Source organism: Nyctibius grandis, chromosome 2 (genome assembly GCF_013368605.1).
Source record: "Nyctibius grandis isolate bNycGra1 chromosome 2, bNycGra1.pri, whole genome shotgun sequence".
NCBI lineage: Eukaryota > Metazoa > Chordata > Aves > Nyctibiiformes > Nyctibiidae > Nyctibius > Nyctibius grandis.
In genome coordinates this window covers 22,880,328-22,906,871 of record NC_090659.1, presented here as the reverse complement: position 1 = coordinate 22,906,871, position 26,544 = coordinate 22,880,328, and the positions used below count along the sequence as shown (strand labels likewise).

General features: G+C 35.6%; 1 protein-coding gene across 1 annotated transcript in view; it reads left to right on the top strand.

The window, feature by feature from the left end:
- BRWD1 (bromodomain and WD repeat domain containing 1) overlaps positions 1-26,544 on the top strand; it is a 57,554-nt gene that overhangs the window by 25,243 nt on the left and 5,767 nt on the right. The window contains exons 22-40 of the mRNA XM_068421682.1: positions 1,877-1,956; positions 2,861-3,065; positions 4,071-4,187; positions 4,295-4,402; positions 4,774-4,898; positions 5,012-5,094; positions 5,526-5,637; positions 11,276-11,337; positions 13,707-13,862; positions 14,144-14,264; positions 15,893-16,018; positions 16,685-16,760; positions 17,989-18,033; positions 18,647-18,793; positions 20,166-20,318; positions 20,603-20,715; positions 22,446-22,681; positions 23,838-24,023; positions 24,505-25,467. Coding sequence (XP_068277783.1) covers positions 1,877-1,956; positions 2,861-3,065; positions 4,071-4,187; positions 4,295-4,402; positions 4,774-4,898; positions 5,012-5,094; positions 5,526-5,637; positions 11,276-11,337; positions 13,707-13,862; positions 14,144-14,264; positions 15,893-16,018; positions 16,685-16,760; positions 17,989-18,033; positions 18,647-18,793; positions 20,166-20,318; positions 20,603-20,715; positions 22,446-22,681; positions 23,838-24,023; positions 24,505-25,467 — 3,214 coding nt within the window. The remainder of the gene's footprint in view (positions 1-1,876; positions 1,957-2,860; positions 3,066-4,070; positions 4,188-4,294; positions 4,403-4,773; positions 4,899-5,011; positions 5,095-5,525; positions 5,638-11,275; positions 11,338-13,706; positions 13,863-14,143; positions 14,265-15,892; positions 16,019-16,684; positions 16,761-17,988; positions 18,034-18,646; positions 18,794-20,165; positions 20,319-20,602; positions 20,716-22,445; positions 22,682-23,837; positions 24,024-24,504; positions 25,468-26,544) is intronic.

Sequence of the window (26,544 nt, the reverse complement as noted above, 5' to 3'; positions counted from 1 at the left end):
ATTTCATAAATGGCTGAACTATTTTTGCTGACAATCTTCTAAACCAAGTCCACAGCCCAAGGCAAAAAACTGATGCACAGTGCTGAGGTTGGCTTAAAGTGAAGTTTGGATTTCAGATGTGTTTTGCTGTTTCTATGTGAAAACCTTCCAAGTTTATGCACACACATAAAACTGGAGATTTTGAAGGTTCTTCATAAAGCATTGTTGTGGCCTGGTAATGTGATTCTTCTGCAGAGTCTGTTTATCCTGGCTGAGTCTTGGCTTGGGGTGAAACAGGACTTTGCTGTGGGTAGCAGGAGGTTTTGACGGTTGTTATTATCAGATGCTGTAAATCAGTGGTAGGACTGCTCAGACTACAGTTGTCTTGCCTTGCACACAAGGAAATAGTCTCAAACTGGGAAAGGGGGAAGAAGTGGAAGGAGTAGTGAAGGTCAGACTTGTTGGACTAGTCACTTTGTTAAGGAAGAATGGTGAACAAAATGAAGGACATTCAGGAGAGAAGATAATTTTGTAAGTAAAAGGAGGAATTATATTATTTGGAAATGGACTCTTTTCTCCTAGCCTCTTAATAAAGAATTCCTGTGTGTTTAAAAACAACAAATTGCTTTAATAAAAAGTTCAGGTTTTCCTTATTTTGGGAATATGGTGGAAGGGGAGTTGACAGGAGAGTTCTGGCACCTGACAAATTCGAAGTACACAAAGAGCAAATAGGAGAGTTATGCGCACTGTCCTGTAAATACTACATATACTTAAATATTTTTTAAGAAGTTAGATAGAGGTAACAATACTAAAACTAATAATACTATAAGAAGCTGAGCTTTGATGTAAATGAGGGTTTTTTTCGTTTTGTTTCAATTCTACAAGTGGTAGGATAAAAGAGAAGAACTGACTCAGTGAGTATTGTCGATCCTGTACACTGTATGAACAGGTCTGAGGGGGAAGACTTAACTTTGTTACACTGAAAATGACAATCAATCAGTTGGGCTGATTCAAACAGTATTGAACTTGAAATTGCAAGTTAAATCTTTTTTTCTATTTTTTTTTTTCTTGACAACATATAACTTGAGACATGAGCAATGCATTATACTTAGTCATTTCAGTTATGAAAAACATTTAAAACATGAAGTTAATGCAAATAAATTGTTGAACAACAGCTGGGAGATGACTTAAGTTGTAATATATTTTGATGTATCTTGGCTATTTAGTTTTGCATTTAACTATATGCATGAATACACCCAATTGGTCAATCAGTTGATACTAAAATCAGAAAAATCACCTGATTCCAACTTGCATAACTAATGAAAAAAAAATCGTAGAAGTGCTACTCCTGTAACAGAATATACCCATGTTGTGTGCGGATGGGAGATGTGATAGTTTTCCTTTATTTGTTCCTTTTGCAGTCTTTACATTGTTCCTTTGCATTCTAGTGAGCTAGATTTTCTTGGGTACTTTACGTGACATAATTACAGCATCATGAATCTGGAATTTGAAGGAATCAAAATCGCCTGCCATTTTGTTCTGATAAATGATGTGAACTTAGACTAGAAAAAAAAATAGAACTGTCGTATGGTAAGGGGATAGAAGTGTTGCTTTGTGAAGAGTGGCTACAGCAGGTGGATCCACATGTGGCTGATAAAATGTGAGTGAATATACAGAAGTTAATGATTGATAGTGGAGTCCTGAGGTTAATAGGGTAAGTTGAAATTAGTTACAAAAAAGAAGTGCTTTCATTTCCATTTTAACAACTCTTTTTACCAAATTTCTTCCTAATGTAATAATATGCAGACATGAATGGAGAATGTGTTTTATGTTTCAAACCCTTAAAACATGTGCTTTGAGAAAGTTTTGGATTGACTCTGCGTATTTTTAAATTCAGGAAGCTGAAGAAAGTGAGGTCTCTGACATGTCTGATGAAGAGTGGATAAGTGACAAGAAAAGCAACAGTAATATTTCTAGGTAAAAGCAAACAAATCACAACTTTTACTGTAATGAGTTTTATGTGAATTTTGGCAAGTTAAAAGTTGTATGGAAGTTCTGTTGTGCTTCGCATGTAATAATATTTTGTAGGGTACTGTGCTGACACATCGCATTGTTATTTAGTGTTCCGTTTCACCAAAACATTTCTGTCTTTTAATGTAGTTTCAAATCTTTTTGCTTTTTTGCTAGATGGCGAGGAGAAAGAAGATAGTCAAACGTTTTTTATAGTGTGTTTTGTTCTGTTGGGTTTTTGAGGGGTGGTGGGTTTTGTTATGTTTTGGGGTTGTTTTTGGTTTGTTTTTTTTTTTAATAATGCAACAATGATCAGTTGCTCTTACAAAAACGTTTGGTTGAAAAGAAAAATCTTAATTTTGGTAAGGTTATAATTTTTATTTAGAACTGGAGTTATAGATAACATTTTTAATCCCTTTACTATGGCTTTTTTAGATATTCTTTCTAGAACTCTATAGTAGTAGAACTAAAAAATACGGAGAGAGAGAGATATTAAAAAAGCAAATGTGTACCTGTGAGATTTGTATAACTGTCTTTAAAGAATTTCAGTAGTGTTTGGCTAGTGTGTTCTTTAATGAGGGCCCTTAACTAGTTCAGAATTTCATCGCACAACTTTTCTTGAATAATAATACTGATTTTAGAATTCACTAATCTTGAGTTTTTTAAAAAATATGCTTTGAATTACTGTGTTCCCAAAAAATTATGTTAAACATCAAGTGAAGTAATTGTTACAACAGGTCACAGTAATTTTACTTCTTTTGATGGTGCTTTCAACAGCAATCTATATCTGCAGATATTTGTCCAAGAGAATTTGCATTCTGAAATATTGACAGCTTGGTTCTATGTTTGTATTTTCCCTGCCCCCATCCAGTATGGACACTGATTCTTCAAGTACATACTCTGACTGGATCGCTGATGCAGGGATTAACCTACAACCTCCCGTACGGACTTCTCGACGGAAAGTTATCAGATATTGCAGTACTTCAGAAGATGAAGCATCAGCAGAGAAATTTTCTCCTCCAAGGATAAGAAGAAGAAAAAGGAAGAAAAAGCCCAAACCAAAAAAGCAGGAGGAGGTATGCAATTACTTTCTTCTACTCAATCTTTAAAAACCTAAGAGAGAAATTTATTAGACCTCTTCACTGGCAAATGTTAAAGTAATTGTTATTGCCGTTGGACAAGGCTATTGGTATCACTACATACAGTGTACCCTTAATTAATTTGAGACCATTCCAAGTGCAAGGTATCTGCTGATTTTTATGGAAGAATCTGCATTCCAAGTGAAGCCATTTTCACTTTTAAAATAAAAAGGATTCTCAAGGTTTCTGGTATCAAAGGGGAAATGTGATTATTGAATAACTGTATAGAATATTAGACTAAAACCCTGTTAAACTGCCTGGGTTTTAGTAACATATGTTCTTGAAAACTTAGGGGATATAGTCACTGTATTTATGGTGGCCACTTATACTTGGGTTGAATTTTTAATTTTTTGTAAGTTACAGTATTACTCTTTTTTAAGTTACTGAAATTTTTCAGTTAATTTAAATAATTATCCTTTTTAAAGTTACAATAGCTATTATTTGCTGTCTTCTACCATGAAGAGGCAAACAGATTTTTCTTTTTTTTTTTTAATGCTTGGGATAATTTTGGTATGTTTTTCTCTCTGTCCTTTCACTTTCTTCCAAGTATTCCCAAAATGATATATCTGGAACTGATTTTAAAAATGTGGATAGTTACTGTGCAGTATCTCTCATAATTTTTCATCTTCAGGTAGTTTCTTGCAGCTTGATAGTTTTTTAATTGAGCACTGAGACTGCCATCTAAACTTTGTTTCTCAAGACCTGTGTAATAGTAATCTTGCTCACTCAAATCTTCATATAGGAAAGGAATGCTTAGTATTAGGACTACAAATACAACTGGAGCAAAGCCTTGGAGGAATTTTGCTAATACATTTTTGAAATGTACATTAGTCTTTTATAAGTTAAGCTTTTGTCTGCCAAATTAAAATGGAATGAGTTGTTTTGATGTCATGTCAGCAGTATGTACATTATGTCTAATTTTGCTCTCTATTAAATGTGAAGGCTAATGCTCAAACAGAACCAGTAGACATGGAATTGTCATATGATTGGCATCCTCCCGTTTGGATAACAGACACAGCTCTTCGAAGATCCCCTTTTGTTCCTCAGATGGGCGATGAGGTAGGAATATTGATTAAAATGTTTAAATGCTTGTGTTAACTAACATTATTATAGTTACTAAATACAGGATAACATTTACTGTTTGGGGTTTTGGTTTTTTTTTTTAGGTAATGTATTTCCGACAAGGACATGAAGCTTACATTGAAGCAGTTAGAAGAAATAACATTTATGAACTGAATCCACGAAAGGAGCCATGGAGAAAAGTAGACCTTAGGGTAGGTCTGCACTGAAGATACTGTGGGTTCAATACTAGTAGTCTGTGAATGAAGAGTTGTATTGCATTGTTGGCAAAACATTGATTTGTGAGGTTATGCCATTTCCCATAACGTTTCCCTATGGAAACAATAGGGAAAAATGTCTTCAATTACCAGAGTATCCTCAGAGTTACCTGCGGGAAACCCAAATATAAATAGTTGTGTTAAAACTGCCAAGTCTGACAAACTGTCTTCCACTGAAATCTCAAATACAGTTTCAATATTTTTGGCTTTTTGCATGTGAGTGCAATTCATGTGTTTGGTTAACTAATGTTAAATTAATAGTTCTGTGCCTAGTAATACTTGCTGAAACTTTTTGTTCTTACCTGTAGGATCAGGAATTGGTAAAAATTGTTGGAATTAGATACGAAGTTGGTCCTCCCACACTGTGTTGCCTCAAGCTTGCCTTTATAGATCATGCCACTGGAAAACATACAGACCAATCATTTTCCATCAGGTATATGCATCTTTATTTTTCTGAAGAGTATTTAAAAATATGTTTCTTCTTACACTTCTTCCTGAAGTCCTAGGGCGCACACATGAAAGGGATTTTTTTTTTTTATTATTTAGATACCATGATATGCCAGATGTTATCGACTTCCTTATATTACGTCAGTTCTACGATGAAGCACGGCAAAGGAACTGGCAAGCTTGTAAGTGTGTTTTCTAAATATTTGAAATGAAAAATTTGTCCTTGTCTAATTGCTGAATATGCTAGATGCTACTTGCTTGTAACTTCAGAGGGCTCTCAGGTAGGTAAGGTCCCTTTGCCCGTTAGAAATTTGAGCCTACTAACTGCTGTACTAAGCATTTCAGAGGGATTACTATGAATCTAAGATAGTCTTCAAAACATATATTGAGACTCTAGTGTTCTCTTATTTTATAGCTAAGTAGCAAACTTATTTAGATTTTGACACTTTTATTTTTTGGCATAATAAGTTGTCTCATCTTTTATGGAATATCAGTGGGTTTAGAACTTTAAACTGAAATACATTGATTAAAAGTTTTTCTAATTGCATGTAGAAGAAGCATAGTTAAATAACTTTTCTTAGTGGAATATCTGAGCAGACTCCTTTTACTCTAGTTGATAGGTTCCGATCCATTATTGATGATGCCTGGTGGTTTGGAACAGTGTTGGGTCAAGAACCGTATGAACCTCAATATCCAGATAGTCACTTTCAGTGTTATGGTGTTAAGTAAGTATAAAAAGATTTTACGTTTCTAGTATTAGTAGCGTCGGTTGCCTCTTACATTGCTGGCGTATTGATATGAGAACATATAAATTGTGCAGTTACTTTACTGGTTGTATTATCACTTTTTAATGGTTTCAAGTTGCTAATCTAGCACAACGTGAATATGTAATAACTTGTGGTAACTTTTTAGTGAATAGTAATATGGTAAAAGAAGTTACTGACCTCTTTCACATTTGCAAATTGTTTTCCGTAATGACTAGTGCTGAATCTCTTCCACGAAGCAAGCAATGCAATTTGCAGTGTACATTAATTATTATTCTTCATTGATAATTGGTTTTGGATGGGGCATGCTGAGTCTCTTCTGTTGTTGCTAACATCATGATCCTTATGCTTAAAGTTCTCACGCTTCTGTCTTTCACGTTATAGTCCACAGGAGCAAGTATACGTATAAGATGATCTCATGCTATCATTTGAAACTCCCATAGAGGATGTTTCCAAATGTTGCTCTCTCTTCATGTGTGACACATGAAGGTGACGACAGAACTTGAGTCTTTTCACTGCCTAGTGGTATTCTGCCATATTCCCTATTGTGTAGGTACTGCTTGCCATTTCACCTTTTGATTTCATCTTTGGGTGATATTTAGCTAGATAACTGGCAGATAATATCACCCTGTGTTACCTGTAACAGACAAATCCCTTTGACCAGTCTACTTGTCAGGAGATAATACTGACTACATGAAGGCATGTAATATCAAGTACATTGTTCAAAACATGGCAAATTGAGTAAATCAAGGGTATTAGAGTAGAAAAAAGTAACTGCTTGAAGAGGAAAGGTGCCAGGAACATCCAAGTCAAACTGGTAACAAGATAGTTGGACCCGTACCTTCTTTACCAAGGCACGTTCTGAAAAATGACTCCTTACTGTCCTCCATGACGGTTTGACATTAGTGGTGTTCCTGTGCGCCTTCTTTCATAATGACAGAGATCCTTCACACAAAGGAGAAGAAAGGTGAACAAAGATAACTCTGGACCTCAATGTTCAGAATCAGGACACTGTCCTTGTCCTGCCCTGTCCAAGTTGTCTGGAATGGTTCTGGGATCTTTCTTGCTTTGGATTCCACCAGAAAGGGAGGACTGTAAGGAGGATAATCAGTGAATACATAACATTCCTGTTTCTATCATGACCAGAGATTCTTCCCATGTCTTTTACAGAATATTTGATATTCAGAGTTTCATTGTTAGAGGGCTTTTTATTTTTTTCCACTCAGGGGCTTTTGAACCTGTCAGTCATCCCAAAGAAAGGAAGTACTTGTAGCTAATAGACAATTATGTGAGACTGCCAAGATTGTGTTATGTATTTTGGTTCCTTGTCTCATCTACTTTACTTGTCATCTATCCTGTTGATTTTCCTTAGTGTGGGAAGGTCTAAGTAACTTCCATATTGAAGTTCTTGCCTGTATGCATTTGGCAAGTGAAATTTCACTTTTGCTTCTACAGCTACACTTAGTAAATTGGCACTTTTGATGTGCCATAAATAAAAGTGGCATCAGCATTAAGTCTCTACAACAGATCATCTGACCATAAAGGACTTCTTCATGTTCCTAACAGTGATAAAGCTAAGACTGCTCCACATATAAAGGATCTGTCAGTATGTGCGAATACTTATTTTTTTCTTTCTGACAGCTGCTTAATCACCCACGATGAGAAAGTACATACAGACAAAAAACTGAAATCCAGACTATCTGGACATTGCTTTCTTGCCCTCATTTCATTCTCCTTCGGACTCTTCTCTTACCTAAAGAGAGGATCTTTACAAACTAAAATGGTGCTGGATGCTTACTGACTTCTTACTCGTGTTCCTGGCATGAGGGATAGTACACTTGAAGCATATCTCCTGCAGGGGATTTAGGGGTAAAAATATTCAAGTTACCGGGTATTTTCCCTTGTTTTGTAAAATGATGTGCAGACTGAAAATCCACTGAGTCCAGATACCAGTATGAAAATCCAAATAAATCTTACTTCAGAGTACTAAATTTTATCAACTGTTGGATAGAATGTACCAGCCTTTAACAGAGGGAAGTGTAGAGCTGCTTTGAAGTTAGCTTAATAATTGAATAGGTAAGGAATGCAGTGATCTTTAAGAAGCACTTTCACAAGGGAGCACTTTAATGATTTTTGCTGCTTTTGTAGAGAATGTGACTCTGTTCTGGAGTCAGAACAGCTCTTCTAGAGAAGATTCCTAAGATATGTATATGAAAATGTCTGGAGTGTTTTGTAGGATTAGTCAGGTTTTGTGACTTGGCTGAGTCCTTACATCTTTTTGTAAATACGATCATTTGTTCAAGAATCTTAAGTCTTGTCTACCCAAGAATCTGCATGTGGTTCGGCAGCAGTAGCTTCCTAATTTGCATTCATATGCTTTATACATTGGATGCAAAAGGTTTTTGAATACACTTCATTTTACATCTGTTTTAAATGGGAAAAAACAACCTATACACAAATGGTTGTGACTCTGTCTTGGGAGAAACTGCAATATGCTGTCTCCTCTTCACTCCGGATTTGGGTTATGGTGCTTTTTTTATATGGTAGAATTTTGCTAATCCAGCTGAGTTTGAGAGTCTGTAGTTGTTCTTTGCCACTTCTGAGACAAAAGCTGTATTAGAATAGAGGTGCTTTTTATTTTATGCCAGAAACAACCTTTGAAGGTTGGCTTCAAAACAGTCAGTGATGGAGAGTGTGGGAAACCACATTTGAATGAGCTGAAGAGGAGTAATTGCCATGTAACTTAATTGAATGTCTCCTTGGTAACCAGGTTGTCACACACAAGAATCATCTTAAATTATCACCATCACTGTTGTATAGGTAATAAATAAATAGAAGATGTATAAATTGAATATTTTGTTGTTTTATTCGCCAGACAAAAATAAGTATTTGTGTAGAAGCAGCTTTATATATTATTAAGTTGAGTTACCTGCATGAATGGAGCTTAAGCGGAACTAAATGGGGCTTAAGCTGTACTAAACTGTATTGATAAAGTCTTTCATGCAATATTATGAAGTAGTATGAATTTATTTTATGGATTTTATGAATACAAACAACTTCTGAAGTATTGTACATTAACTGGGGAGTAGAACGGAATAGATGAACCTTCAGAACTCTGTTAGTTCATAAACATCAAACAGGCTGAATGTGGATGCATCCAAGTTTTCCTGAGTCGATGGGTAATCCAAAATAATGGAGAGATGCTTTTGCCTGGGCAGAGTTTTAGTTATAAAATGAGGATGATCATCTAAATTTTCAGTTTGTTTGAAATAAATACACAGGAGGTATTAGACCAAATATCTAAGTTTATTAAATCATAAGAAGTAGATGGCATTCACCCAGGCATTTGAAGAACTTTGATATGAAACTCCCAGCAAAGTTGCAAACTGGTCCTACAGTTCGACCCTGTACTAGAGGTCTGACAGATTGCTATTGTAACTCCTGCCAGCAGAAGAGGCTCTGGAGGGAAATGGGTGAACAGTAGACTGATGTATTTGACTTCAGTTTCTGGTATGTGCCTATAATGAAGAATAATACTATTGAGCATAAGGGTAAACCCAGCTCTAGGAAGGAGCTAGCACTGCATCTGTACAGGGAAGTTCTACCTCTCTACCCCTTTTGAAGTTCTGTGACTTTGTTAGTACGCATATGAATGAAGTGGACAGCATATATTTATATTTTTTTAAGAAGCCCTTGACAGGATTTCTCTTCAAGAGATGTTAAAGAAACTAAGATGACATAGGATTAGAGCAAATACTTCTATGTGTTGAAAATTGGTTAAAGGATAGGGTGCAAAAGAGTGGTTGTTAGCAATCACATTTCAGGCCAGGGTAGTGGGCTCCCCCAGGAACTGGTGCTGGGACCAGCTTTACTCAGTGTCCTTCTAACACTCTTGGAGGGCATGCACAGTGAAATATCGAAGGTCTGTAGATATTGCAAGTCATTTCAGGTAGTAGTGAAATATCACCCTAAAGGTGAGGACTTCCAGAATGACCTCATAAAACTGACTCGGTAGAAAAGCAGCAGACAATTTTCAGCGTAGATGTATGTTAGGTAGGACATCTGAGGTAAAATGGTCTTATTTATGATTATATGACATTGAGCTCATTAGTAGATTCAGCTGGAGACAGAAATGTTGAGGTAGGCATTAATAGTTCTTAGAACATCAGTTGTGTGTGCAGTGGCGGCTACAAAAAACAATAAGGTGTTGTCCACCATCAGAAATGATATCAAGGGCATAACAGTATTGCTCACTGCTTTGTAGCACTGTGATGTGCTGATGTCTTGATGCATTTTGGGTCTCAGCATCTAAAGGAAGATGTAATGACTTTGGGAAAGGTACGGAGAAGGGCAACCAAAATGATTAAGAGTATGTACCAGATGCTTTGTGGGTTAAGACTAAAAAAAATGTGACCCTTCAGGTGGAAGAGAAGGGTGAAAGGTGTGCGTTCATAGTTCGCAAAATCATGAAGGTGATAGGCATGGTGAATAGGGAATTACTATTTACCAAATTCTGTAATGACAGAACTAGAGGTGCATGTTGAAATCTATAGGGGATTTGTTTAAAAGAGTTTGGGTTTGTTTTTTTTTAACATTGCGGGTAGTGAACTTTGGAAATACATTTACACAGGAGGCTGTGGAAACAGTATTAAGAGGTTCAAAAAGGTATTAGACAAAAATAAACAGATACTAAAGGAAATAGGTTGGGATGTATGCACAGACATGCCTAGAGGAATACAGTGATCATGAATACTGGAAGTATGAGTAGAATGGACTTGAACCAGGATCATACAGTCTCTGTAAATAGCATCTCCCAATGATAGTTTCAAAGACACAAATGACTGGTCTAGCTGGACCAGTAGGGCGTTAAGCTGATCCAGTCGGGCATTTGTTGTCTCTGAAATACCAAAATTAGTTGGTATTTTTTGTGTTGTTAAAAACATGTAAAAATCTGCCCATATGTGGTAGGATTTGGAGAGATCTCAAAATGATATTCATACCTAATAGTTAATTATCAGAATGAATATGCAGATACACTATCAATATCAACTCTGTTTCCCTTTGCTTCCTGTTGGTCCTTACTTAAATTTAGTTCCTTCATTTTATACTTATTTGTCTTAATGTGGTATGCCTTACAAAATGAAATGTTAATATACCAAATACCTCACTTACTGTTCTTCCTTTCTCTGAAACATTTCACAGACTTGCACAACTGTTGTTGTGGTTGGCAAAAAAAGTCTTCTCTCCTCTGTGTTTTTTCTCGTATCTTTCCCTTGAAGTTATCTCATTTTTCCAAGTGTATGGCTTATTTTTCTTCTGCAACTTCTTGATACAGGCTTTGTAAAAATTCATTTTTATATTGGGTAAGTTGCATATAGGCAAAACCAGGAGCACAGTTTTAAATTGAAATTCATTATGAACAATGTTTCCTTTTTGCATTGTGACAGCTGATTGCTAGGTAATGCTTTTGTTTGTATGCATGTTTATACAGTATATTTTATTAATACCTAAAAATAGCTGTGATTTAAGTATGCTTGGAGGGAATACTTCTGAGTCAAGATAACTTTAAATTGTTTTTTTTTTTATCTTGGTGAATCAGGTGGGACAATGGTGAAATTGAAAGGCTTAGCCCGTGGGACATGGAACCAGTTCCTGATAATGGTAGGTAGAAACTCACTCAATAAAACAGTTTAATGTGCGTCTCCCTCTTTGCAGCTCCTTCGTTTCATGCAGGTAATGGACCTAGATGATTCCTATCTTTCTTGCGACTCTTGCCACTAAGTCATCCGAGTACAGTATCCATTGTGCATATCTACTTAACAGGTGGAAATGATATTCTCTCTTTAAATTACAGAGAATGTCAGCAGGGTGGTTTTGTGCGTTTAGGCAAGAAAGTTCTTAAAGACAGTCTTGCTTCAGATTTGGTGAAGTACCTTGAATAGTAGACCTATATTTTTTCCTTTTGCATCTCCCAGCACAATTTTGAAGGAAATACTTGAAATGCGTAGCTCCGGCTTATGCAATAAAACTTGCTACTTCCAAATGTCAAGTTTCAAAACATCTAAAGTTTCAAAAAACTAGTTTGTTGTAATACATTATGGTACAAGGAGGTGGGGGAAGAATATGTATAAAATAATTGCCAGTCAGCAAATCCTTACTGCATATAGTTTAAAACCAGCAATTTATAAAGTTTGCTGGTCAAATCCAAATTAACTGTAAATGAAACAGCTGGATTCCTGGTTTGTCTTATTCAGTTCATTTTTCCAGTGCTTGTCAGTACCAGCTGGGTGGGAAATACTGGGGGAGTAGTTAGTGAGTAAGCTGTCAAAAAGATACTGATTTTCTTAATAACCTTTGCTAGGAGTTGGCTTGTTTTGCAGACACCAGAAAGGCTTACGCTATATTTTTTTCTTAAATACAAGTATATTGTACACATGTGGGATGTTCTCAGTAGCCACCTGACTGTCTAATCTTCAAAGTGTTAGCTGGCTGCTTCAGTTATATCTTGTGATGACAAATGCTGCAAAACAGTCTGAAATCCAAATGTGAAATTGAAATCTTTATACATTTTATTTTATAGAAAACAAGTAATCAGCAAGATTTTTGTTTTGCGCGTGCACACACACACACCCCCCCCCACCACCCCCCCAGATTTAATTGAAACATTCTGTTTTCTCAGCAGCAGCAGCTGTCTCCTAACATACAGAAGCTTTTCTTATTCGTTGTGAACTGGTTAATGCTTCCCATATATATCACCGAGAGACAATCATATTATTGTTAGAGGCTCATGAGCCTTACATGTGAACTTAAGTCAGGATTTATTTTGTTAACAGGACAAATTGTATCAATTTCTTCTGAATGCTGTATACAATGGTTTAAGTTGCTGTTTATATCAGTGTATTAGTTACCACTTCTTCCTCCTACGGATTGAAATATAAAGAGTAGTGTTCTCAGCCACTTAAGTTTGATAGCATAAAGGAATTACAATTCCTGAAATTGCTACATTGGCAATGTAATGACAGAGACATCTTACAGACGCTAATTTAAATCTGAATAGTATCACCAAATGAAATGAGGAGCTTAGCTTTTCAAAAACAATAAAAGTGCAGAAACTGCAGATGTACTAAAAACAGTCTGTGGGGTTGAGGGGGAAAGATATCCAGGGTTAATATATTATCTACTCAATCATTCTGCATTGGCCAGATTGCATTAGTCTTTGGAAGTATGACTCTTTCTACAGAACCATGCATCACAGCTTTATACTTCTGCTAGTTCTTACTGCTTTGTAATGATTAATCTGCCGTGTTCAAAACAAATATTTTTGCAAATGTCCAAAAGATCACAGTTGTTAATACTAGGAAGGATGTCACAAAGAATATTGCCTATCTTGCACATGATTAAAGGTTGGGGGCACAAATTGACTCGCTAAGCTAAGTTATGATCCTGTGAAGTTTAGGGTGTGCATTTAAAACAGAAGCATATAAGCAACTCTTCTGAGTTTAAGTCCTCTTTGAGGTCTAATGCTTAGATGAAGAGAGGAAAGAGTCTTCTGGAAATTCAGAACTGCAGAAAAGGCGAATAAAGGATATCTTTGCTGTTGTATGCATTTTGCATACTTTTCCCCATAGTCTTAGCATCAAACTCTACTTTAAGGCAAGAATTTTTTTGTCAGTTATGAGCATATGAGTATTTATCAATGGACACAAACTGAAACATGGGAAGTTCCATCCCAATATGAGGAAAAACTTCTTTACTTTGAGGGTGATAGAGCACTGGAACAGGCTGCCCAGGGAGGTTGTGGAGTCTCCTTCTCTGGAGATATTCAAACCTGCCTGGACACGACCCTGTGCAACATGCTCTAGGTGAACCTGCTTTGGCAGAGGGTTGGACTAGATGATCTCCAGAGGTCCCTTCCAACCCCAACCATTCTGTGATTCTGTGAGTATTTAATAAGTGTGAGTACTTAACAATTTATCATCCTGTTTTGTGTTCTCACTTCTTACCCTTTCCTATTTGCTATCACTCTTCAGTTGATCAACCTGAAGAATTAGGAGCTAGTGTTTCCGTGACTCCTGAAGAGGTGGAGAAGCTACTATATAAACCTCAAGAAGGGGAGTGGGGGACGAGATCTCGTGATGAAGCGTGTGAACGGATTATCCGTGGTATTGATCAGCTTCTGACTCTTGGTGAGCATGTAATCTAAGCTTTAGGTAGTTTTCTCCTAACATTACATTTATAAACAGGTCTCTGGAATATCCATAGCATCCTTTAAAAATTCCCTATGATAAAGTACTGTAGATGTTTGTAGATTTTTATGTGCAGTTCTTTGTCTGTACTGAGATTTTTACATTTTTTATATCATTGGTTTTATCAAGAGTAATTATACATAGCAGTTGAACACCTGGCTCAGTTGTCATATACATACAAGCATTGAAGTAATTTAATTAATCTTGCTGTTTCTTAACAGACATTTCAGCAGCTTTTGCAGGTCCAGTTGACCTGTATACATATCCCAGGTACTGTACTGTGATTGCTTATCCAACAGACCTGAACACTATTCGGACAAGACTGGCTAACCGATTTTACAGGTTAGTACTAGCAGTAGAAACAAGGGAGAACGTGACCTTGAGTTTTTCTGTTGTGAGAAGATCTAAACTCTTTTTAGTAAGAAGAGCAATTATTCTTTTTACAAACATTCTGAAAGCCAATAGTCCAGTACCTGAATTCAGCATTACTAGTGTTTTGTAGCAGAGCTCTGATGCTTGATGACTACAATGTTATATTCATTTTTATTAAGTTTCTTAGTTCTTAAGGAAATTGATTTCCGCCTAGTACTGTTTTCAGAGTTACAATAAACACTGACGTTCTTTCTTTGAGAAATCTGCTATTTGAAAGTAGTAAATATTTTAAAAAATTGAAGTTACTTCAGCGCTGAAGACTTAATTCAGATTTTGAAGTTCTGTACTTCAGTTATTTTGACCTTGAAGAGGGTTAAGCTCTTAAGCACATATTACTTTCAGAAATGGGCTTAAACGCAGAAGTGAAATCTTAAATATTGCCACCAGCGTTTTAAATGATAAAAACTTATGGTAGAGAAAGAGCGAAGAAGCTGAAGTATAGTGATGCTAAAGTTCTGATTTGCTGGATGTGCTGTGTATCCACAACTCTAAAAGAAATTCAAGAGTGTTCTTCATCTGGACTTGCATTCAGTGTGTCTGTAAATACAGTGAAGATACATTAATAGTTGTTTTCATCTGACATAAGACTGAAATGATGTCTTGGGAAATAGTTTGAAATTCTGTAGGTGAAGAGCTGCAAACTTGGGGTATCTGCTTCACAATTAGAAGGAACTGGAAAAACGAATGATAAAAATGAAATTACATAGTTGTGCTACCTCATTTCTATCAAGTTACAATTTTAATTCATAGCAGTTTCTACAAATCTGTCAACTTACAGAGGGCACTGCTTTCACTGGTCAGTTGGCCTCAAAGCAAGGTGTTTGAGGGAAGACAGAAAAGAACATCATAGCTGAGATATCTTTAAAAATGTAATTAGACTGAGCTTCTTTTCACTCTTGTTTTTAACTGCTTGTGCCTTGTTTTTATTAGTTAAGAATTACTAAGATATTACACAACTTGTGTTCCATTCAACAGGGCTTTGTGACAAGCAACTTCTGACATTTCCAGAATAAATGTTATAATTTACAGTGGTGGTTAAATAGTACTTTTTTCCCCTCCTTGTTGAATGAGGTCAAATGTAAGCTTTTCTAAAAACGCATGCATTTTTTGAGAATCCAGGGAATCCACAATCCTCAGTATTACTTCACTGATATTTTATAATTTAATGGTAACAAATGCTAGTGCTTACTTGGCTAGTTGTATTAACTGAATTTTAAGAATGAAACCAAAGTGTGCTAGAATTTCACAAACTTTCTGAAGGTGAATTATCAATGATGAGTTGGAAAATGAGTGAGCACGGATGTGCATTGTTAGTTTTGCTTCCTTGAGTGAGTGTGTGGCTCTGTGTGCGTATACATATGCGTACACACATACTTCAGTTTTCCATGTGAATTAAAAGTTTGAGTGGTCTAATGACTTAAAACAAAGGACATATATCTTAATATAACGTGGACAGAAAATTACTAAGATAAAATTTTTGCAGTTTGTAAGCTTTTTCAGCTTAGTGTTGAAGTTGCGATGTTTTGTTTAATTTTAAGGAGAATCTCTGCGTTGGTTTGGGAAGTAAGATATATTGAAAGCAATGCTAGGACCTTCAATGAACCTGGGAGTGCTATTGCTATAGCTGCGAAAAAGATCACTACCCAGCTCTTAAATTTTATCAAGTAAGTGGCATTTTAATCTAAATAGGGCTTGAATACTTGTGCTCTTAAGTGGCAGGAGAGTATAAGCATCTTAATATCCCTTTGTTTTGAATCCTGCTTCTTTTGATTTCTTACTATTTTTCAATACACTGCAGAACAGTTGTATAATTCTTTTTGAGTATTATCTTAAACAGGGAAATACTTAAATATTCAGCATAGAGACACTTTAGCTTTTTCCCTTAGTAGCATTCACTGGTATTTATAGTATCAAAATGTCACTTGATGTGGAAGTAGCTCAACCTATAACATAAGTTCTGTGCTGTCTTGCACATCTGTAGAAGTTCCTGTTACAGCTTGTCTGATTTAAGTTCAGTTGCGAGGTTTATTTTTGAAATAAGTTAGTGTAGGCAGTCTTCCTGCAGGTAGATCAGGGGTGAAGGCTCCTTTCAAATCCCTAATGCTGATTTCACTCTCATCCCCTGATATCCTCTGAAATGCACAGTATAGCAGTTTTTCAGATGTAACATTACGTTGTTAATATTACAATCATCTGTGATTTTTATATTTCATTTAATTCTTAGTTACTATCTTCCAGTTTATGTTTAGCTTTTGGTTGTGGCTGGGTTTAATCTAGGAAATGATAGCTGTTTCTGCTATTCCAGTAACAGAGATTTAATTGTATTACAGTGATGAGGACTGTACAAACATTTTTGAAGTATGTGGCACAGCAGATGATAAACAAGATTATCTTGATACTGATCTGGTAAGCTTTTTTTTGTGGATAATTCCAGTAATGTATAGCGGTAAGAAAATACCACCAGCTTTCAAATATTTTTGGTAAAATTGCTCAGTTATTTTTATAGAGATGTTTGTGTGTATTTATACATTTACATATCTAATATAAACATGGAAAATACTATGAATGTGGGGAATGATGTGAGGAGATGCTTTATTAAAATAATTTTGAGTTGTCTGTATTGTTAAGTATAACAAATACGCATTTTGTACTATGTGCCATCAACTAGAACAATTCTTCTATGGTTTGTCAGTGGCACTGTATTTCTGAACCATGTTACTGTGCAGTAATGTAATATAATAGCTATCTTTCGTTGTATTTTTAATTACATGCATCTGGTTATTTCTAAGGTCAAAATTGTCATTCATATAGTCATCAATCTTAAAAACTGACCAGGTGTATAACTATTGCAGTGATGCTTTGGCTCTCACTTTCTCTGTATACCACAATATGAATCATGCATCAGATTTGCATGCCTCCCTGAGTATTTAATAAAGTGCATTTATCTTAAAACTGATAGAGGTGAATACGCACTGTTGTTATGCAGTGAATGCTATCTGCAGTGCTGTATGTTTATTAATAGCGTACCCAAAACTGCCCAAACTGATGTCTTTTTCACATTTTGATTTTAATTTGGCATTTACTAACAAGACTTCATAAAGTTGCAAAGTAGCTGCTCTCCCTTGCATGTCAATACGTATGGAAGAAATTACATTGAGTCGTTTTAGCTCTTTATCTCGCTACTTCAGCATTACCTTAGTACTTCCACATTGTAAGGTTTTTCTTTTTACAAAAGTAACTTGATCACAGGATGTCTTTTCCTAAACTCAAGGCAAGCAAAGATCAGAAAGTTTTATGACATTTATTATCAGTGAATTGAATGACTGATAATCTTTAGTCATTGAGGTTCAAAGCTGGTAGATATCTTCTCATTGCAATTCCTGGCATGGTTTTTCCTTTGTATTAAGGACAAGTGTTGGAGTCAGGAATCTTCAGTGCTGGTATCTAGGATCTTGCTTTCCAAGTCTCTCAAATGCTGTGTTGTATTTTTTGATACACTCATCTTCTGTCTTATTGAGAGAAATCAGAATAAAAATCTATTTTTACCACAGTATCAAATCTGATGACACTTTGAGCACTCATTACTTGTTTTTTCATACATAATTTTCATGATGATTGATTTTATTTTGTGCAGGATGATGAAAAATGTATTCCAAGAACATCATATAGAAGAAGAAAAGTGAGTTGGCTAATCTTTACCATATATACCCAAATCAGGTCTGGCAAGAAAAACTGGTTAACAGGCTGTATTGAAATTCAGTGAGGAGTGATGCTTGGTTTTATAACAATCATGGAACAGAATTTTTCTGATGGTATTAAGGAAGTAAAACCTTTGCTTAGATAGGTCTTTCCTGTTTTAATACTTCTGTACTCGTTCTGTATAGTTGTTTAGGAAAATCTTACGAGTTTGATACCAGTGCTGTTCAGTGTAACAGTTTTCAGTTATCTGTATGATTACTCAGCTGAGATGCTTGGAAAAAAAATATTTTGAGTGATGGTCATTATGCAAATCTTTTGAGGATAATTTGGTATCAGAAGGTATATTTTTGTGTGCCTTAGTTATTTTGTATTAAAAACCCCTTGAAATATAGTAAAAGAAAAATGTATAATTTATCAAAGCTTATTAATAAAGATTAGGAAAGAATCTGCTAGTAGTATAGTGCCCTTTTTGTTACAAAACAGTATGTTTGGAAGTGCATTTTTCTGCTACAGAAATAATTCCAGATAGATTAACAGTTTTAGTTTTTCTTGCTATATTTCAGTAATGCTTTTTTCTAACTTTTTTCCCCAAGGGACAGGGCTTCAAAAAAGGAAAAAACAAGAAAACTGGTTATGATGAAAACTATTGGAAGAAGCAGTGTATGGAAATGGTGAATTTAATTTTACAGTGTGAAGATTCTGAACCTTTCAGGCAGCCGGTTGATTTGGATCAATATCCCGTAAGTTGTTCTTATTAACCTTATAAGATATAAATATTGTTTGGTTTTTTTTCTATTAGTATTTGGTACCATAATAAGATCTCCACATTGCTCTTGGAGCTATTTGTTCTTTTTGTGGCTTTAGTCCCAAACCATTGAAAGAAATTTGCTTTGCTCTGTGCTTAGAACTATGAGCTGTGTGCTCTAGTGCATCAATATAACATCCATCAAAATACTGATGCAGAACACAAAACAATCGTAGAGCCATGGTGGTGCCTACAAATATCCTGATACCTCCAATATGGTTTGAAACCATTCACAATCTTTTTTTGCTTGCTTTCTTACTGTCCCTTGTAGGGAAGTAATTTTAGATAAATCTATATGTTCTTAATTAAAACTAGCTTCTTGAGGGACAATCTACAAAATCTGTTTGCTGAGCCTGAGCTATGAACTTGATTTGTTCCTTCTCTTTCTCTTAGCTGTTTATGGTATTCTTCCTAACTCTTTGGTCTCTTTTTGTCTGAAAACCCAACAAACTTTGAAGGAAAAAACTTCTTAACAAGCATGCAACTGTCTTCCTGTGGACTTCACATCTTGAGTTTCAGTCTTGCTTCAGGTTTTAAAAACCTTTCTAAAACTCATTAACAGGAGAGGAAGATAGAGGTGTTTTGATTTTGGGTTTTGTTTTGGTTTTTGTTTTTCTTTTTTTTTGTTTGTTTGGGTTTTTGTTTGTTTTTTTTTTTTAACCAGATCAGTTTTTCTCATAATAAAATGCATCAGGGAAAGGATTACATGACTATTTACAGCAGTCTCATTTCTCATTTTGATTGACATTAAGAACGTTGACTTGCATGTTATTGTTACTGGGTAGTTTTTATTGAGGAAACTCAGGAGAATTGAAACTGGAAATCTGCATGTGCAAGCATGCGTCACTGTTTAAGGCAAGTAGTCACTTAAAAGAAACTGAACTGAAAAGTCTGTCCTAGTCGAACCTCATGATCTGTCAGAAATTCTGAAGATGACCTTGAAAATGAGCAAGAGTTTGTATGGGATAATGTAGTGGAGACTTTAAATCAACTAGTCTCAGCAGCAGCGTTGCTGTCTGCTGTGGTAGATGTTTCTGCTTTCAGCTGATGGTTAAGATCATCTGTGGTCATCTTGTGTCCTGTCCTTGTGTCTTGTGTCCCTGCCCCTGGCAGGGAGGTTGGAACTAGATGATCTTTAAGGTCCCTTCCAACCCAAACCATTCTATGATCCTATGATTCTATGTATAGCCTGCAGTGGACAGGGATGTACAGCTGTGGGACAGGCAAGTTAAGGTGGTACATGACTGTCTATGATCTTATGATCTTAGCTAACCTTCTTGAATCTCTTTTTCATTTGCTTTGTCTAGGATTACAGACATATTATAGACACTCCAATGGACTTCGGTACAGTGAAAGAAACTCTGGAAGCTGGAAATTATGACACTCCAATGGAACTGTGCAAAGATATAAGACTAATATTTAGTAATGCAAAATCTTATACTCCAAACAAGAAGTCAAAGGTAGCTGTTAATATTGGGGGTTTCAAGCTTGTCTTAATGAAATGAGGTATTAATTTGGAATTTGTTTGTTTAATCATACGAGCTTTGATAAAGCTGCTGGTTGGATAAGGTAGTGGGGAGAAGTATGACAAAAGTATTTAATATGTTCATTTCTTGCTTATCTAGTGTTACACAGGATTGCATGCTGTAAATTTTTTATTTCTTTTCTGTACAGTTTTTAATTTTAGAAATGTTATTCTTGGATGAAATGTTCTGTTTTTAATATAAGCCACTTCCTTACCTAGATTTATAGTATGACCTTGAGATTGTCAGCACTATTTGAAGAGAAAATAAGAAGAATTGTTGCAGATTTCAAAAATTGTCAGAAACAGAATGAAAAACTACGAAGAAACCGGAGGTATGCTAGAAGATTTCATAATCAAAGCTCAGTGCCGCATCCTACCAAAATGCTTAGGCAACCAAATTATGAAGATGTAGAGATATATCACAGCTGACTAATATTCATGTTGACTGTCATGTTTAGTCTGTGAAGAAGAGAACAATTGGTTTATTAAATGGTTAGCTAACTCCAGTGAGACTTTTTGTAATTGCTTCTCTTGCAGTAGAAAAGACAAGCCAAAAAAAGTGGGGGTTTTTTTGTAGTATAAACATGGCTGTGAAACAGTGAAGGGACTGAAGAGTAGAAAAGGTTGGGTTTTTTGCTTTTGGGGTTTTTTTTAAAAAATATTTCAGTCAGGAAATCAATATTTAATCTGACTGAAATAATGAGGAATGAAACAAAGATTTACTTGCTGTATATATTATGAAGATTACAAAGCTGCATATATTATGTGTTTTATCACGTACAGAAGTCAGTCCTATGGAATTTATGGAAATTTTCACTTACTGTAGCATTCTGTTGGTAGCTAGATAATGTCTTTTCTCTTTTGAAGGAAAACAAGCTTTTGACACAACTCCTGCTTGACATGATTAACTCATGTAGTCTTAATTTGTGTATGGGATTAAATGAGACAAACAACAAAAGCTAAACATGGTAAATCGTTGAAACTGAGCTTATACCTTTCTGCTACTGTCCAGCCTTTCTTCTCTGGCAGTAAAAGAATAGGAGTAAGAGTTTTAAGAAAAAAAAAAAAAATCTAAGAATACATTTCTTTACCATGTTTGGCTTTTTTATCTTAAAATTTCAGTGGATTAGTTCTACATTTTCAAATTCTAGTATGCATATGTGTTGGATTACTCTACAGACATACCTGGCAATGAGCTTTAAGCTTTTTACTGGGAGTGTTCCTTGGGTTCTCATTTATTCCCAGAGAAATAAAGAAATACACATCAGGATGGGCAGAAATTTTCCTTTGAAATGACACTTCTGCTCCTGTCTGAATTGTATGTGACTTGTTTACAAGTCTGTGGTGCTCAGCAGGACTGAGGTTTGGGACTATTTGGGAGAGTGTTTGAATAGCAAAGAGAGCATGTACATTTTGTGCGCCTAGATAAGTATCTGAAAACCTATGACTGTAAGGAAGCAAAGGACAAAATAGTAGTTCTAAATGTGAAAATAAGTGACTTAACAGGACTGTGTGTAGCACTCTGGCATGTATAGTAAGGAAGCATCGAATCAGTTTCTCTACAAACATGCATTTTATTTCAGACAGTAAACTTTCTCTAAAGATACACCTTCTTTGTGTCTTTGGAACTCAGTTTATTGTGGAATAACATTAGTATCCATAGCACTTAGTTTGAGGCTTATGTGCAATTAACAAGAGACTGGGAATTCAACAGAAATTGAGGCTGCTGTTGCAATTTCCTGGTGAACAATAAGAGGACATTGCTGTCTAGAAGGCATTCAGTATTAACTTGTTGCTCAGAGCAGAGAAAGAATGTCTCCTCTCGTATAACTTCACTAGGAGTGTAGACTATTATTTTAATCAAAATATTTAATGCTTATCCTTGTAAAAGTTAAAATTGTCCTACACCATGTTAGCTCACAAATCTAACTACCCTTCCATAAATCTAAAATCATATGGTATAGAGTTATTTCAGAGAGAAGTATTGTTAAAATACATAATTACCATTATTTCTCATAGTTTTACAACCTGTGTTGCTTTTACTTCTTTCCCCTTTCACTAGAAATTTGAAGAAGAAATCATTCAAGTCTCAGGCAAAAATTGAAACCGAGCAGGAAGATTCTTTTATTCAACCTACCTCAAGCAGAGCCACCTGTGTTGGAAGCCATAAAAAGAATCCTGGCAATTACAACCATAGTTCCTCTGATGAATCCTCTGATTCTGAATGTCTGGCATCCTTTGAAAGGAATGGAAAAGCTAGATCCACAACACTAACGAATTGTTCTGCATTATCATCAGGTGAGAAGTTGAGTCTGTTTCTGATGAGGATTTTCATCTTTGGTCTTATCTATGAATTGTCCACTAACGTTTCCTTTCCTTTCTAATTGCCATAATTTGCAATTGCATTCTAAATTGTTAAATGATGTTTGCATTTTTAATGTGAATTTTTTTTTTAGATAAGATTTCTATGCAGTTTGGGTTTTGTGTAATACAGAATTTTGTGTACTTTAATGAATTTTGGAGACTTAATACATTATTGGATGTTATAAAAAGATCTGTGTACTAAACACAGAAATTTCTGCTTTAAAATCCCATAGAATGCAGTAAGTTTACTTAACTTTTATTAATGAAAAAGCTTGCACCTAAGCAGAAATCTATCAATAGGATAGTTTGCTGCTTAGAGACGAAGCTGTCTTGGTTGTGTATCCATTTGGCAGTCAAGTGGATGGTATTTTTTTTTTGCAGCTTTTATATGGGGATTCACAATAAAGCTGAATTGAGTAAGACTGATGATAAGAAAAAGTTGACCTGCTAACTATATGGTTACTTGATGCTCTTGAGTCTTACCAAACAGAATAATGGAATTTCATCATTTCAAGCAACTGTTCTAGGAAAGTGGTTGTAGTGAATCGATGTCTCTTAGTTGAGAGGAAAATGTAGTGTATTTGATAAATGGTGCTATATAAAATACAGCTTTACACCCCATGTATGTTACATAAAAATTGTCATGCAAAATTAGCAAATGACAGAAGTTCCCTGAGACATAAAAACCTTCCGGTCTTTTCGTTCTTCCCCTACACCTCACCTTGATAAAAAAATCAGCTTCTTTCAAAGAATAAGAATGCAAGTCCTGGTAAAAGAGATCTGTCAGAATATGTTTTGTGTTGTTTTCTAACATGCTTTTTTCTTAATTCTGTTGTTTGGAAACAGCTGTGTTACTTTACTTGAAACTTAAATACAGATTAAAGAAGCTTCCTATCACTGAACACTGTGTAAATATGGAGTGGTATATTTTGTAGAGCTATCAGTTTCATACATTTAAGACATTAAAGCATGATAGTGTATTGTAAGATAATATTGTGAGGAAATTCTGAAGGTTTTCTGTATCAGCAAAATATAGCTTTTAATTGGAAGCTAACTGAATGTTTAGAATGTATTGTTTTTTTTTTAACAGAAAGTGAAATAGAAGATTCTTTAGTTTTTTCACCTGCTTCCTCTTCATCATCTGCAAGTAGCTCAGAAGACAGCAAAGAAAGCTCTGTGGCTCTTGTGTCACCTCCACTACACAATGGTGTATGTAGAAGAAAGAAGAGCAATCGTAGGATAACTAGAAATCAAGCTGCTCAGAGAAAACAAATAGGTAAGATTTGAGTAGCTTTCTTGTGAACAGCAAATACACGAGTGTGTGTATATGTATAAATACATGTAATTAGTATTTTTTAAATTGTTGCATAGGTAAGATACTAACTTTATGATTGGTGGTAGTTCTGCAGCTCTCAAAGAACTACACTCAACTTGTAAAAAGAATTTTTTTCAGTATTTAGGGGAGGAGGGCAGAAACCAAGAGCCTAGTGAGAGGGAATGTCTTGCAAAATTTTATGTCTTAATGAAGGTAAAAGTAATAATTCGTAAAGAAGTTCTAATTTTCAAAAAAAGAGAATGAATCTGAAATGTATGACATAGCTAAATAATTTCTCTTGATGGACAACAAAAGCACATAACTATTACTAGGAGTGTATTTCATTTGTCATGTCTGTGGGTTGAATCTGTTCCAGATTTGACAAGACTTAAGAAGCTGCTATTTTTATATTTAAGATACTAATCTCTCCTTACCTTTACAGGAACAGTTATTCAGGAGAATGAGAATACAAGAAAAACTGTCAGGAAAAAGATATATGGAAGTGACTCTGAAAATACTTTGGTGACATCTGAGTCACTCAGTAATAGCACTGGTAGACAAAGAAAAACTCGACGCAGAAGTGCTGCTGTGGCTGCTAATAAGTTAAGGCTAATAAGTGACGTGGAGGAAGAGGTTTCAAGCTCAGAAAGTATTGGCATTGGATGCAAGAATAGAAAACTGCCTCACCGAAATGCCTCAGCAGCGGCCAAGCGAATGTTACTGGAGGGATCTGAGGATGATGTAGGCTCAAAGTCTGAAAGCGAAAAAGAAATAGAAGAGCAGCTTACCAAGAGGAAAATTCTTTCTCAGTCTGGTTCATCTGCTGCACGAAGAAGATTTGTTAGTGAATCCGAAAATGGAACTTCGGATTCTGAGACAGAAACACAGATAGAGCAGGAAAACTGGCAAAGCAATGGTCATAAAGAGTTACGTGGGACAGTCCATTCTGTATCTCCCAAAATGAAAAGTCCCACCCTAGACTCCAAAAGCCATAATTCAGAGGATGGAAGCAGTCAGGAAGTTTCTGACCAGTCAACACCTTCACATAAGAAGCCTGCAGTGAGCAGCTCTGAGGATGAAGTGGATTCTGAATCGGATGGGTGGAATGGCAGAAAAGCAACTGGTCTGCAGCTTGCTGCTCCTTTAAAAAAAGCAAAAGTCTTGAGTGATTTAGAGGACACAGCAGAATCTGAAACAGAAAACAGAGAGGATGGCAAAAGTTTTGTCTCGGAGAGCTTGGTGCCAACTAGAATTGTAGAGAGTTCAAAATCTGGACCTGGTGCCAGCTTTAGTCACTCTTCTGAGACAGAACCTGAGACAGATTCCCATAACAGTAATTACTGTGAAACTTCTTCAAAAAGAAAAAAGAGGAAGAGAACAGGAGAACCAAAAATCTTTAGACAAGGTAACATTTTTAAAGTTAATGCATCTAACACTTGATACTGACTAGATGAAAGAGACAACATAAAATTAATGACTGGATAATGACTGGGAGGATTTGGACTATACAAAGTGTAGTAATGTTCCTTGTTCTAAAATAACTAGAAATGGGGAAGGAGAACTGTAAGGTATGATGACGATGATAACAGTGTCTAGAAGTCTAGACAGGTTTGGAACTGGGAGGTTACCAAACACAGCACTGAGAGAAAACTATTACAGTTTGGTGTAGTTCTGTGGTATTTAGAATTCAGCATGAACGCTGGCTGTTCTTGTGCAATTCAGGTGATACATTTCTGTATGAAAAACTTGTCATTAAATCATGATTGTTCTTTGCTTATTTAACTTGCACTTGCTTATCTATGTAGCAGTATATAGTAACTAATGCTAAAATACCTATTCTGAAGTAATATTGCTGGGCATGCGTGTTGTGACAGTTAAATTTGAGAAAAGCTGGCTTTCAGGTTGTTGGCACAAAACTGAGCAATATTCTAAAGGGTGCTGTGAACGAGTTCTATGGTATGCAGCTCAAGGAAGCAGAAAATCTCAAAAGGAGCAGTACATTCTCTTTCTTTGGCCGGCTCCTTGTTTTGAGAATTTCAGTGATGAAAACCCTCTGTTACCTTGAGTTTGTGGGTAAAGTAATAGTTCTTACTTTAGTTTATCTGAATTTTCTGTTGAAATTTTCTGTGCTGAAGCAGACTTACAACCATTATTTTTCAGTTGAAGTAACTTTATTTTTATTTGTAGTCTTTTAAAATGAATTTGATTGAAAGGTGTTTTAATTATTCTTACTTCCATGGTGTACCCTGGAACCTGTAACTTGATTTGACTTCTGGATTTTATTCTGTCAGTGATGTGTAGTGTCCTTAAGAGAGAGAGGCACTTTCATGCTACATTGGTAGCATTCTGATGCATGTCTGGCTTTTCCCAGATTTAACATACAGGGGTTTGGGTGGTTTTGCGGGGGAGGTTGTGTGGGGGTGCTGTTACCGATACAGTGGTGACCCTCCTAGTCCTTGCATGCTTTAGTTTCATAGGTTCA